The sequence below is a fragment of the Pseudorasbora parva genome, chromosome 21 (assembly GCF_024679245.1).
Source record: "Pseudorasbora parva isolate DD20220531a chromosome 21, ASM2467924v1, whole genome shotgun sequence".
NCBI classification, from domain to species: domain Eukaryota; kingdom Metazoa; phylum Chordata; class Actinopteri; order Cypriniformes; family Gobionidae; genus Pseudorasbora; species Pseudorasbora parva.
The window spans coordinates 6091197-6104355 of record NC_090192.1 but is presented as its reverse complement, the minus strand read 5'-3'; the positions used below and the strand labels follow the sequence as shown (position 1 = coordinate 6104355).

At 42.8% G+C, this 13159-nt stretch overlaps 1 protein-coding gene and 1 long non-coding RNA gene across 8 annotated transcripts in view; both read left to right on the top strand.

Moving 5' to 3' along the window:
• The window catches only part of mapta (microtubule-associated protein tau a), a 57342-nt gene that overhangs the window by 40465 nt on the left and 3718 nt on the right, over positions 1 to 13159 (top strand). For 6 of the 7 annotated variants that reach the window (XM_067430274.1, XM_067430271.1, XM_067430275.1 and 3 more), the window contains 2 exons: positions 4519 to 4600; positions 4746 to 4852. In XM_067430274.1, coding sequence (XP_067286375.1) covers positions 4519 to 4600; positions 4746 to 4852 — 189 coding nt within the window. Of the gene's footprint in view, positions 1 to 4518; positions 4601 to 4745; positions 4853 to 5307; positions 5453 to 13159 lie in introns of all 7 variants that reach the window. The other variant, XM_067430270.1, reaches the window with a different exon arrangement.
• Positions 3 to 4507, top strand: LOC137056253 (uncharacterized). Its single transcript, XR_010900265.1, has 2 exons — positions 3 to 3473; positions 3903 to 4507. It is a non-coding gene; the product is annotated as an uncharacterized lncRNA (long non-coding RNA).

Below are 13159 nucleotides of genomic sequence, written 5' to 3'. Positions count from 1 at the left end.
GTAAACAGGGGACCGTTTGTTGTTGTCTTAACCAAAAGTCATACTAAAGAGACTTAAATAATACAGATGCATTGATATAAAAATTCTAGCTGATACTAATATGCTGATTATAATATCCGGTAACCGATAAATCGCTTTTATCAAAATGCATAGAAGATACAAATCTGTAAATTTAAATGTTAAAAGTGAATTTATGCATCTCAACATCATAATGTACAATAACAAAGATGGATATTTTGAGAGAGTGTAACTTATAGTAAACATTAATTAAAGGGTTAGTTCACACAAAAATGTAATTTGTCATTAATTACTCAAGTCGTTCCAAACCTGTAAGACCTTTGTTCATCTTCAGAACACAAATTAAGATATTTTTAATTAAATCTGAGCACTTTCTGTCTCTCCATTGACAGTCTGATACCATTTACAAGCTCCAAAAAGCAGACATTGTTGCGTTTGAGATATTTTGTAAATAAAGTGGTAAATGATGTTTGTTGTGCATCACTTCATAAAATTGAGGTTGAACCACATGGATTATTTGAATGATGTTTTTACTACCTTTTTGGGGCTTGAAAGTGGTAGTTGCATAGCTGTCAATGGAGGGAAAGAAAGCGCTCATATTTTATTAAAAAGATCTTCATTTGTGTTTTGAAGATGGACGAAAGCCTAATGGGTTTGAAATGACATTTTTCGGTGAACTATCTCTTTAAAAAAAATCTAAATGAGCATTCATAATGGAATAGTCATTGTACCGATCTATTGTGTATCCCTATTTTAAACTAATGCATGGGAAATGCTGCTTGGTTTCTTAACTATGACTATATGTCCACTCACCCTCTAAAACAAACAGAAGTGTTTGCATGCACTAATTTTCAACAATCACAATGAATCCAATCCGATTTGAGGGTCTGAAAGTTGTGTTTATATAAACCCCAAATGTTGCAATCCGATTCATATATTTGATTACATGTGCATTACATTTTTTCCAGACAAAACGTTCAGAACCAGAGAAAGCCACTGCAATAATGCCAACCATTTATGGCTTTTATGTTTGCAAATATTTAGTAAATATTCAGTGTCCACTGAACAGTTTGTAGGACATGAGACGCAAGTTAACGCACGAATGCTCGCAAGACATAAACGTAAAAAACGTCACATTCACTGCACATGTGCGCAAGGTATTTTTGAATCAGATTGAGTAAATAGTTGGATTCAGTCGTTTTCTTGCTTGCTTCTTTCCTGTTGATCTGATTAGTTTGGTGGATGTACATGTACTGTTTTTGTGGTGAGTATTGAATTGCTTAGCTTCAATGTGTATTTTTTAACACTTTATTCTCTAAAAAAAAGAACAGCAATTAATTGTGACCCTCGATACATTTAAGGATTGGCTCAGAAGGACATGCTTGCTGTTTTGTGGCATTTCAGAGCAATTACATTTTCCGCAAGACATGTTAAAAACAGAAACCTCCCTTATTTAAATAAAGTTAAGCATGTAATAAACAATTCTCCATATAATTAGAAGACAGATTTTTGACTTTTAGGAAAACCTCTTTCCTTAAAAAAACAGATGACCAGACCACCTCTAAAATCCTAGCTCTTAATGCCAACTGGCTTGTCATTACGGGCAGTCATTACACACACTAAAGTACCAGCGAGGGATCCACAGAGATCCTTATGCCCTCGAGAGGAGCTGCACTCCTCCACTGTTGAAGGCACAGAGGGGTCTTGTTGTAGCGCTCTGGTCAGCCGAGCTTTTCTTTGTGGTGAGCAGTTGGCTCCAGCTAAAGGTTGACCTCACTCTGAAGACACTGAGGCCTTTTTATACAGGAAAAAAACCCAACAGCTGTGGCTATGAGGTCATTGCTTCTATTTTTGGGAGCAGGAATGGTACACAATTGTACCGTTCTCATGTTGTGTCCTCAATCCAGTGTAAAATGAAGAGCACTTAAGTACAAATCTTTTTAGAACTGATGACCAACTAGATCATTAAAGGGGTCATGAACTGCATTGTTTTATTGTTTTATAATGTTTCCTGGGGTGCACTTATAATGTAAGTATGATTTTTACTTTTTTTTCCCCCCATAATTTAGAAATAAAAGCCATGTTTCCTTTCCTGATTTTCACCCTCTGATTTGAACGCCCTGTTTGAAGGAGTGCTGTGAGACTTCAGAGTAAACCACTAAATGCCCAAATTAACTGTATAAAAGTGTTGATTATAGATTTATATTTAGATCTTATATTTAGATTGTGGCATGAAAGGTTGCAGTGATGATCATTGTAGCCGACCACAGACATGTTGAGCGCATGAGTGCTGAGATCTAATCATTGCAACTCAATTTCTGCACGTTAACGAATGCTTTCATCATAACTATTTTTTTAATGATTTGCCTCACCGGCACGTCATGCTCAAAAAACCCATCTCCGGCGCAATAATTCCTTTCATAATAATAATCTTTCATGTATTCATACTCTTGTGTAATCGACGCTCCATCCTAAATAAACCCGTCTCTTGCGTGATACCCTGAAATTTGGAATATTCCGATCTAATATGATTTCTGACCTGTAAGGTTGCCAGAATAATAATCATACACGGTGTGTTAATAGGCCAGAGGAGAACTGGCACCCCGACTGAGTCTGGTTTCTCCCAAGGTTTATTTTTCTCCATCACGCCCTGATGGAGTTTTGGTTCGTCGCCACTGTCGCCTTTGGCTTGGCTTGCTCAGTTGGGAACACTAAAATTATGATCAAAGTTATTCAACTAATTATACAAATAAAATTTATGAATTAGGTTTTAATTAATTCTATAAACTATAATACAGATCTGCCAACATTGTCGCTATATGATAAATTAAAATAAGCTGATAACGTCACTGTTTTCTCCAGAGCGACTGTACAGCCAAATCTAATTTTGTTGCAATATTATCCTGTTTGACACTGTGAAGCTGCTTTGACACGATCGTGATTGTAAAAGCGCTATATAAATAAAATTGATTGATTGATTGATAACGAACAGTGCAAACATCACGGAAATAAGAGATCAATTTATTATTATGTGAGTTTTGGTGAGAGTCCAGAACTCAGTCACTGGTTAACTCACACTGTTTGATTGACAGCTCCAGCGATTGTAAAAGAGAGGGTCTTTGATCGCTTTCTATATATAATTTAATCACAGTTTAAATTACAGATTATTTTCATCCTACTAAGAGAAACAATGTAAAGTTGACTAGTCACTGCTTTGATTTACTGACACATAGACAATGAATATCTGACTGTACATGAATCATTACATATCAGACATCACTGGTCACAGATCAGCCATTGGATTTAAAGGTCCCGTTCTTCGTGTGTTTTCGAAGCTTTGATTATGTTTACAGTGTGCAATATAACATGAGTTCATGTTTCGCGTGTAAAAAAACACAGTATTTTTCACACAATTTACTTATCTGTACAGCGCTGTTTTCTCTATCCTAAAAACGGCCTGATGATTTCCTTGTTCTATGAAGTCCCTCCTTCAGAAACATGTAAGAAGTTCTGATTGGGCCAGCGCGTCCCGTGTTGTGATTGGACAGCAGCTTAGCGTACTTTGCCCGCCTCTTACCATTACGGGAAGATGCAAGCGCGCAATGTCCGCTCTTCTCCATGTGGGAGAGCAACAAGACCACGCCCCCTATTTTGCGTATTCTTGTGGGCGGAGTCAACAAACGGTTCTGGTGACGTCATCACAGCAGGAAGTGCAGAGGTGTAGTCCAAACCGGCCGTTCGCTGTAGGCTTTGAAAGGGAACTTCTGTTAAATAAAATATTTCGCTTGACATTGAACTTTGAGCTTTATAATTTTACAGGTATTATTTATGCTCTAACAGCAACATTTCACACTAACTAAAGTTTGAAAGATGGGATCGTGAAGAATGGGACCTTTAACATGGTTACTTAGATGTTGTGGCATTACTGTCGTAAAAGTCTGTTTGTAAAGCCTGCGCTGAAATTGCGACGGATTTACCAAAAAATCCACAGTGAAATGTTCCGAATACAGATAAATAATGCTCATTTGAGAAATCACATTGTTAAAAATAAATAACCACATTATAGCATTAGGATCATTTGGAATGAAATGTTATTTGTAGTCCATCCTGTATCTCCTCTCCTCTTCATCTCACTAACACACCAGTGGGCGGGGCCAAAGTTGCAATGATGAAGCAGCCTTTGATTTTCACCTGTAAAGTGCATCTGATGACCTATTGTATGTCAAAAGCTCAAGAAAAATTTGATTTATCAGTTCATGCCCCTTCAATGTTCTGGTTCATCATACTTCGAGGTTAGATTACATTGCTATAAATATTGGTTTTAAAAATAAAACCAATGACTAAACCACTCTACTTTAGCAACTGTATGCCATTCCCTCAAGCTTTTTCTCTTTCTCATGTAAATAAAAGTCTGTTTGGATATTTTTTAACGAATTCAAATTTGATTTAATTGCCAGAAAGAATACTAAAACCCTTGTTTGTTTGTTTTGTTTTGAAAAGGTCCAAATCCTCCACAAAAAGATTGACCTGACCAATGTGCAGTCAAAGTGCGGATCGAAAGACAACATTCGTCACAAACCAGGTAACCGTAGACATCCACTTTGGATTTTAGATGCCACAGACAATCGAAGCTCATGCTTTGGACTTGATTTTCTTAGCGTTTTGAATGCATGTACATAATTAGCCATATAATTTAAATCATGAGGAATTTCAAATGCCTTTTCAAGGTGGAGGAAACATTGAGATCAGGTCTGAGAAGCTTGATTTCAAGGCTCAGTCAAAGGTGGGATCTCTGGACAACATTAAACACGTGGCTGGAGGAGGCAACAGGAGGGTAAGCCGACATGTCCTCCGCTGATGGGAGACGATACTCAAATTATTACCTCAGCTATAGAACCTACACCCTGAAGTTAAATATGAACGTCTATAAATCGTTTTACAACCATGCCTGTGTAAATCTGTCTCAGGTGCCCTCTGGGTTTGAATCATTTGGTTCTTTAGATGGCTAGGCTTAACGAAATCCCCTGAACTAAATTAACTCCTTTAAAGTCTCATCTCATTGGCCTTTGTTTTGATTCCGTGAGCTTCAGAATTTGAAGACGAGTGAATGTCTTGCTTATACTTGTATTTTAAGACAACATACTTCATCTTTAATTTGAATTTTATTTATATTTGTGTTGCCATCGTTTTCCTTTTTGTTGAACCCATATCATTTTGTGTTTCTTTCTGTTTTGGTTGACCATGGTGTTCATTTCACCACCCATTGGCCACCCTGGGGTCCATCTCTAGAGAGAGAAGGGGAGAGGGGCAGATACGCCCCAAGATGAGGGCTTCCTCACCCCAGACCCCTCTGATACCCCCACCCTCTCATCTGCCAGTATGTCCCCAGAGCCCATCCTCCTCAGCAACCCCCAGATAAAGATTGAGGACTCCAGTAAGTATTCAAAGGGCCCAAAATAGATATGTCCACATCGAATTAACCATCACTGCTCATATATGGGGACACGTTACTATTAATAGGGATAGTTCACCCTCAAATTAAATTGAAATCATCATTTACTCACCCTGCTGCTGTTCTAGTCCTGGATGCTATTCTTTCTTTTTCAGACCACAAAAGGAGAATAAAAAAAAAAAAAAACGTCCCACTCACACTCTCATAATGGTATTAGTGTAACCAGCATCAAGCTTTTAAAAAAGGATATCACGTGTGACGTGTCATATATTCCAATGTTCTGGGGTATATGATAGGGTTTAGTGAGAAACAAAATGAAATGAATGTTTATTTAATGAAAATTCTGACCTTCACTCACACACAAATAAAGGTTCTTTACTAGATTCCATTTACTAGGTTCTTTACTAGGTTCCATTAGAACCCATGAAGAACCGTTTTGACTTTTAAATGCACAGAGATCTTCAGATTATTAAAATGTTCTTCACATTAAAGGTGCACTATGTAGTATTTTTGCAGTAAAATATCCAAAAGACACTAGGCCAGTGCTATATATTTTGTTCAGTTGAGTACTTACAATATCCCAAATGTTTTTGTACGGTAAATTGTGAGAAAATTGCTATTTTAACCAATGACCCGGGACGTTTCAGTATAGCGTTTGAGGGAGTCGCCTGTCAATTGCGGCATATCTGCGCTACCCTCAGTTTCCGGTTTTATTTGGCAGGAGCGCTTTTCTCTTAGCAGTGTGTATAAGTGAACTCACGGAGTAACGTCACAACATCATTTTAAACGCACTAAAATGTATCTAATATGATAAACAGAGCTGCATTACCTTATAATCATGACTGGAAAAGCGGAAATAGTGTGCGCGCCCAGCGACTGTGTCCCGTCCCGTTAAAATAAAAGTCCCGGTGTTCGCGAGCCGTGTGTTTGTATAACAATCGCTCCAGCAGCTGTGCTCAGCTCCACAACACTCGGTCCTGCTCTGCTTTACACTACAGTAACGTTATTAACCGCATCCATGAACATGATTTCTGCCCGAGTCCTATTTTCCACCGGCTGTGAGGTGAAGACCACATGTCCCAAGATACTGCGCTCAAACTTGGCGTCATCAAACTACGCCTTTGTTTAGAATAGGCGCCCTCTAGTAGACGGAAAGTTGCATAGTGCACCTTTAAGAAAAAAAAAAGGTTATTTTCGGAACTGTTCACTGAAAGGTTCTTCTTTGAGGAACAGAAAATGGTTCTTCTATGGCATCCCTGTGAAAACCTCCTTTTGGAATTTTAAAGTGTGTTGGCCGCTCTGTGCTCGACTGTGTGTTCATAGGACTACTATCGCCTCGTTGGAGCTCACTCCAACTCGCCCAGAAAACGCCCAGATTTATTAAACATGGCAAAGTTGTATCAGAGCGAAATTTCAAAAAAGTGTTGACAGGAGTGGAAAGTTATGAATGTGATCTATTCTAGGCTACTGACAAAATAAACAATTATTAACATATTTAAATTAAATCAGACGCAGCCAGATCATTTCCATAATGACCAATGCAATCTACCAAGATTGCTTTTTTTTGGGCAGTAAATAATGGTGCAAACACCACTGACATCACCACCATTGATAAACTGACAAGCCAATCCTTAGTAAATCACCTTGCACTCTCCTCTCATAAATGTTGCGTCTGTAAGGGAAACTCCTACAAATGCATATGCAATAAGGTCAGGCGCAAAAATAACCCTGTCCACGCCTTTTCAACGCTAATTCTTCACTGTGTGTCTTTAATAAATCCTGACAGTTGTTTTTTAATGCCAAAAGAGGGTTTGCGCTGGAGCAAGCTTCCAGTAAATCTGGCCCTATTATAAGGACAGGCATTTATTTTCTAAAAATTCACCTTTGTGGTCCAAAAATGAAAGAAGGATATACTGCATTAAAACAAGACCGGGGTCAGTGAATGATGACTGGATGAATCACAGTTTAAAGCTCCACTGTGTGATATTTTCCCCCATCTAGCGGTGTAAAGGTATATGACCATCCAGTAAATAATAGTTTCTATTCCTCTCAATTTTGATTTTGTTTTAACTCCTACGGTGGCCGATTTAGTCCAAGATTAACATGGCTTCCAGTTTGACCTCGTTCATGACTGCCATCGAGTGTTAAACCGCGAAAGGCGAAGCTTGAATTTATGGGTGTGTCCCTCTTTGGCTAATGTACTTTCAAGATGGAGGGGCAACATGGCGACCAGCATTCGAACCCCTCAACCGTATGTATTTTAAATGGCATATCATAAATTTACGAGAATACTTTATTATTTGAAAAAAGTAAATATACATTAATGAGCACATATATTTTTGAAAGAACTAAGTGTTTTTAGAATAAACTAAAAAAAGTTACACAGTGTAGCTTTAACAAGTTTCCTGAAATGCTATGTTTAAATATGGCTTCAAATAAGGCATTATCTAATTTGCATACATTTCTATAACTGAAATCTGAACATTGGATAAAGCCAGGTTTAAAATTCTTCTCATTTTGTAGACGTGTATATCTCTTTTTATCTCTGAATATACTGTCAACAGTGAGAAAAACACATTTTCACCATGTTTTTAGAAATAAATTGTTATAATGTTATCTACAAACCCCTTTGTAAAACCTTTAGAATATATAGGAATAAAACTGGAAAGATTTGTGTATATAAATGCTGCAGAAGTGGAGATTTCTGACTCTGTGCATGAGAAAATCTCGATACAGATATATGTTAACTTGAATTCAAATCTAGACACAAATAGATAAAGTGTAAAATTTGTATTTTAGATGTTTGCTCTACATTAATCTGAAAGATCTTATCCAGAAGCAAAATAACACAACATCTCAAAATTGAGCAGTGCATGGAAAAACGTACTCGGTTACTTTCGTAACCTCGGTTCCCTGAGAGAGAGGAACGAGTATTACGTATGGGAAAAACTCCTTTTCTCGAGAATGTGAAGCAAAACTTTTAATAAAGGTATCTATGTAAAGCGCAGTGAGCTGCACGGCCATAGCCCAGCGCGAGGAGCGCTCTGATTGGCCGGGCTGCGGCAACTGCAGGAACCTATGGTGAGGCGGCTGAGAGGAACGAACCAATGGGGGGCGTTCCAGAAGCCCGCCGAAAAAGGTGCTTATATTTGCATACAGGAGGCTATATAAGACCCTAATTCGCCATAGGTGTCAGGTTTTAAGATCGACTGAAGCGATACCTGAGAAGCATAAACACGGCACGGAACGTAATACTCGTTCCTCTCTCTCAGGGAACCGAGGTTACGAAAGTAACCGAGTACGTTCCCTTTCGAGAGAGGTTCCTCGTATTACGTATGGGAACACAATGTAAAGCGCCGTGTGTGCTGACTGACCCAGTATACCCAAAGCACATGTTATAAACCCCCGAGACACCGACAGAGGCGGCTTATAAGGGGAATGAAGAACCGGAAGAGTCGGTTCGTTTGAACAGCTGATCAGACATAGTCGGATCTTATGATGAATGAATAGTGCTTAAGGACTAATGTGTACAGGCCAAAATGTAAGGCAATCTGTTTGCCAGGGTCAAGATAGAGCCTAGATGGAGAGAAGCCCTGCTTGTAGAGCTGGAACCTCCAACTTGTAGAATCTGATAAAAGTGGACGGAGAGGCCCAGCCTGCCGCCGCACAGATATCTTCCAAAGAAATGTCACACGACCAAGCCCAAGATGAGGCCATGCCTCTAGAGGAGTGGGCTTAAATGCCTGTAGGACAGGTTAGGTCCTGGACCTATATGCTAGTGGGACTGCATCCACTATCCAGTGTGAGAGACTGTTTCATGACAGCACAAACTTTAGTGCGGCCACCGAAGCAATGAAGAGCTGATCCGACTGCCTGAAGGGGGCGGAGCGCTCTAGATACAATCTCAATGCTCTGACTGGGCAGAATAGGTTTGCGTCTTATTCTCTCTGAGACGCGGGTTAAGCAGTGCAAAGACCTGCATACTGAAGGGGTTGATAGCACTTTCAGCATAAAACCATGCCTCGGTTTGAGCACAACCTTGAAGTTGCTGGACCCAAACTCAAGACAGGAAGGGCTCACGGAGAGTGCAGGTAAGCCACCCACTCGGTTAACCGAGGCCACAGCCAGCAGAAAAACGGTTTTGAGTGATATGTGCTTCAAGCTCGTGTTCTGAAGTGGTTAGGAGGGGGAACCCTTCACGGCCTCCAAAACCATGGCGAGGTCCCAAATAGGGACCGAGGTAGGGGCAAGGCGGGCTGAATCTCCTGGCCCCTTTAAGAAAACACACAATAAGATCACTTTTCCCTAGTGAATGTGCCGCGATCGGAGCGTGGCTAGCTGCTATGGCGGAGACACACACCCCGAGTATGGAGGGGGGACGACCCGCATCCATTAGCTCTTGGAGAAAGAGAGCGGTTCCGCCAGTTCGCATGAGTGTGCGTCGATGTTTCGCGTAGCACATTGGTTAGAAAACCACTGACCACTTCAAAGCAGAGCTGCCAGATAGCAGGGGCTCTAGCTTCCGAAATAGTGTTCATAACTTGTCAGAGAGGTTCCCGGATACCGTTGATGGGCCATACGTGGAGGGCCCACAGCTCGGGATTGGGATGCCAGACCTTCCCTTTCATTGGCAGAATAGGCATGGGGCTGTGTCTGACAGCTGAAACAGTATGGAGAACCATGTGCGGTTCTTCCAAAGTGGGGCTATTAAAAAGCACAGGCTGCAGCTGGATCGCGATCGGAGGGAACATATAGAGGGAGTCTGGGCCAACATGGGCCAGGGCATCCCTGCGTTTGCAGAAAAAATATTGGGCAGCGTGTGCTGTGCGAGCTGAATTGTTTGCGGGTAAAGGGACCATCCCCCTGGGGACATGGGTCCTCTGGATAACATGTCCGGACCCTGATTCAGAATACCTGGCACGTAAGCCGCCCTTAGGGAGCTCAGATTGTGCTCTGCCCATAAAAGGAGATGCTTAGCCATGCAGTGAACAGAGTCTGATCTCGGCTGCCCTAGCGATTTTATGTACATTATCAAGACGTGGTGGTTCTTATGCCGTAAGTCTTGAGTCTATGACAATGACTGTACTGATAAGCCTGCCCCTCGAAGGCGAATCTCAAGAATGGCCTGTAGTGGGGGTGGGGGGTTATCGTAACGTGAAGTATGCGTTTTTCAGATCTATTGAGAAAACCCAATCCCCGGGGCGAATGTGCGCGAGGATTTGTTTCACCGTCAGCACCTTGAAACGAGCGTGTCATAAGTGCTTTGTTCAGATGCCTGGAAAATGGGCCTGAGACCGCCACCCATTTTCGGCATGAGGAATTAGCGACAGTAAAACCTGACTCGCTAGCGTCGGGTGTACTGTTTTCGCCGCTCTCTCCTTTAACAGTCTCAATGCCTCAGCGAGAAGCACGTGACTGACACTGCTTCTTACAGAGGGCTCGACCACGGCTTGAATCGCGGGGTCTGCGAGCAAAACTGTAGCGAGAACCTCGTTTTATATGTTCAACACCCAATATTATATACCAGGAATGGCCTGCCAGGCCTGGGCTCGTAAAGCCAGGGGTTGAATTAGATTCGGGGGCTGGCCGCTTAGTAATAGGGGCCTGTTAGCCGGGTTGCTTGTGCTGTAACACTGCTTGTAACACTGTGGGGATAGTGTTAGTTTTGGCGGTGCAGGCTTTGCAGTGGGCGCACGCCTCACATTTATATTGTGTGTGCGAGAGTGAACTTTGTGAAAAGTGCTTGGGTGCAGGAGTGCAGACTGTAAAGTGGGCACATTTCCTACATAGAAAGCTCTTTTGTGTGTAGTGTAAACAATGTGCAGTGGCGCACAACCTACGTAGAATACCCACGGTGCAAACCAGTGAGCAAATCCACAGGGGTAAACGCACACAGCATTAGTGTGCAGACGAGCGTGTTTAACACAGGCTAGTTGACTGCAATATTTCATCTCCAGTCACTTAACTTAAGGGAACTGGGAGAATGTAAGGAAGTGCGGGTGGTATGTGAGCCATTCCACAATGCCGTTATGCTCTAGTCTAGACTGAAAGCGCGCATGCAGACAAGCGTGTTTGACCACAGGCTAGTTGACTGCAATAAGGCTAGTTGACTTTATATGGTGTAATCCGGCCGCGGCGGGATTTATTTGTGATTTTGTGAGGCTGAATTAACAGTGCTTATGTAGGGGTGCACACTGTGTAGTGGACACTTTGTCTACAGTGTAAAAGCCTTTCCAGCCGCCTGAATAAAGGGGACTGGAAGTGATAGAGTGAAAAAAGGGCTTAGCTTGGCAGCCATTTTCCGACGCCCTTATGCTCTGACAGTGAGCGCGTGCTATGACGTAAGCCGCGCTCTAGTCAGCAACGCGCTGTGGAAGGGGCGCGCGCTATCATGACAAGGCAGCCATTACAACTTCCTTGGCAGTAAGCGCGCGCTGCAGCGACATTGTTCTTGACATACCCAACAGCCCGAGCTCGCTCGTCTAACTTACTCTAGTATTCTCTGTCCGCAGCGCTTCAGCACGGCGGCGGTAGAATGAGCACGGCGAGAGCTTCGGCTCGAGTTTGTTTATTCACTCTAGTATTCTCTGTCCGCGGCGACAGCGCGACTGAACGAGAATTGGAAGCGTGAGGAAAAACTCTGTCCGCGGCGCTTCTAGCACGGCGAGAGCTTCGGCTCGAGTTAGTTTATTCACTCTAGTATTCTCTGTCCGCGGCGATAGAGCGACAGGACGAGAGAATTGGAAGCGTGAGGTAAAACTCTGTCCGCGGCGCTTCTAGCACGGCGAGAGCTTCGGCTCGAGTTTGTTTATTCACTCTAGTATTCTCTGTCCGCGGCGATATCGCGACAGAACGAGAATTGGAAGCGTGAGGAAAAACTCTGTCCGCGGCGCTTCTAGCACGGCGAGAGCTTCGGCTCGAGTTAGTTAATTCACTCTAGTATTCTCTGTCCGCGGCGATAGAGCGACAGGACGAGAGAATTGGAAGCGTGAGGTAAAACTCTGTCCGCGGCGCTTCTAGCACGGCGAGAGCTTCGGCTCCAGTTTGTTTATTCACTCTAGTATTCTCTGTCCGCGGCGATAGAGCGACAGGACGAGAGAATTGGAAGCGTGAGGTAAAACTCTGTCCGCGGCGCTTCTAGCACGGCGAGAGCTTCGGCTCGAGTTTGTTTATTCACTCTAGTATTCTCTGTCCGCGGCGATAGAGCGACAGGACGAGAGAATTGGAAGCGTGAGGAAAAACTCTGTCCGCGGCGCTTCTAGCACGGCGAGAGCTTCGGCTCGAGTTTGTTTATTCACTCTAGTATTCTCTGTCCGCGGCGATATCGCGACTGAACTAGAGAAGAGGAAGACTGAGGAAAAACTCCGTCTGTCCGCGGCGCCTTCTCAGCGCGACGGTATAGTGACGAGAGCTTCGGCTCGAGTTCGCCTATTCACTCTAGTATTCTCTGTCCGCGGCTGTAGCGCGACGGAATGAGAGAAGAGTGGGAACAACTCTGTGGCAGCGGCGGAAGAAGAGCCGCGGCGGCGGCAGAGTGAAGAGAGCTTCGGCTTGAGTGTGCTCATGTCCTCTAACATTCTCTCTTTCCGCGGCGCTATTCAGCGCGACGGGACGAGAGCAGAGGGAGAGTGAGAAGAGCTCCGTCTTTCCGCGGCGCTTAACGACGCGGCGGAACGAGAGAGTCCTCGA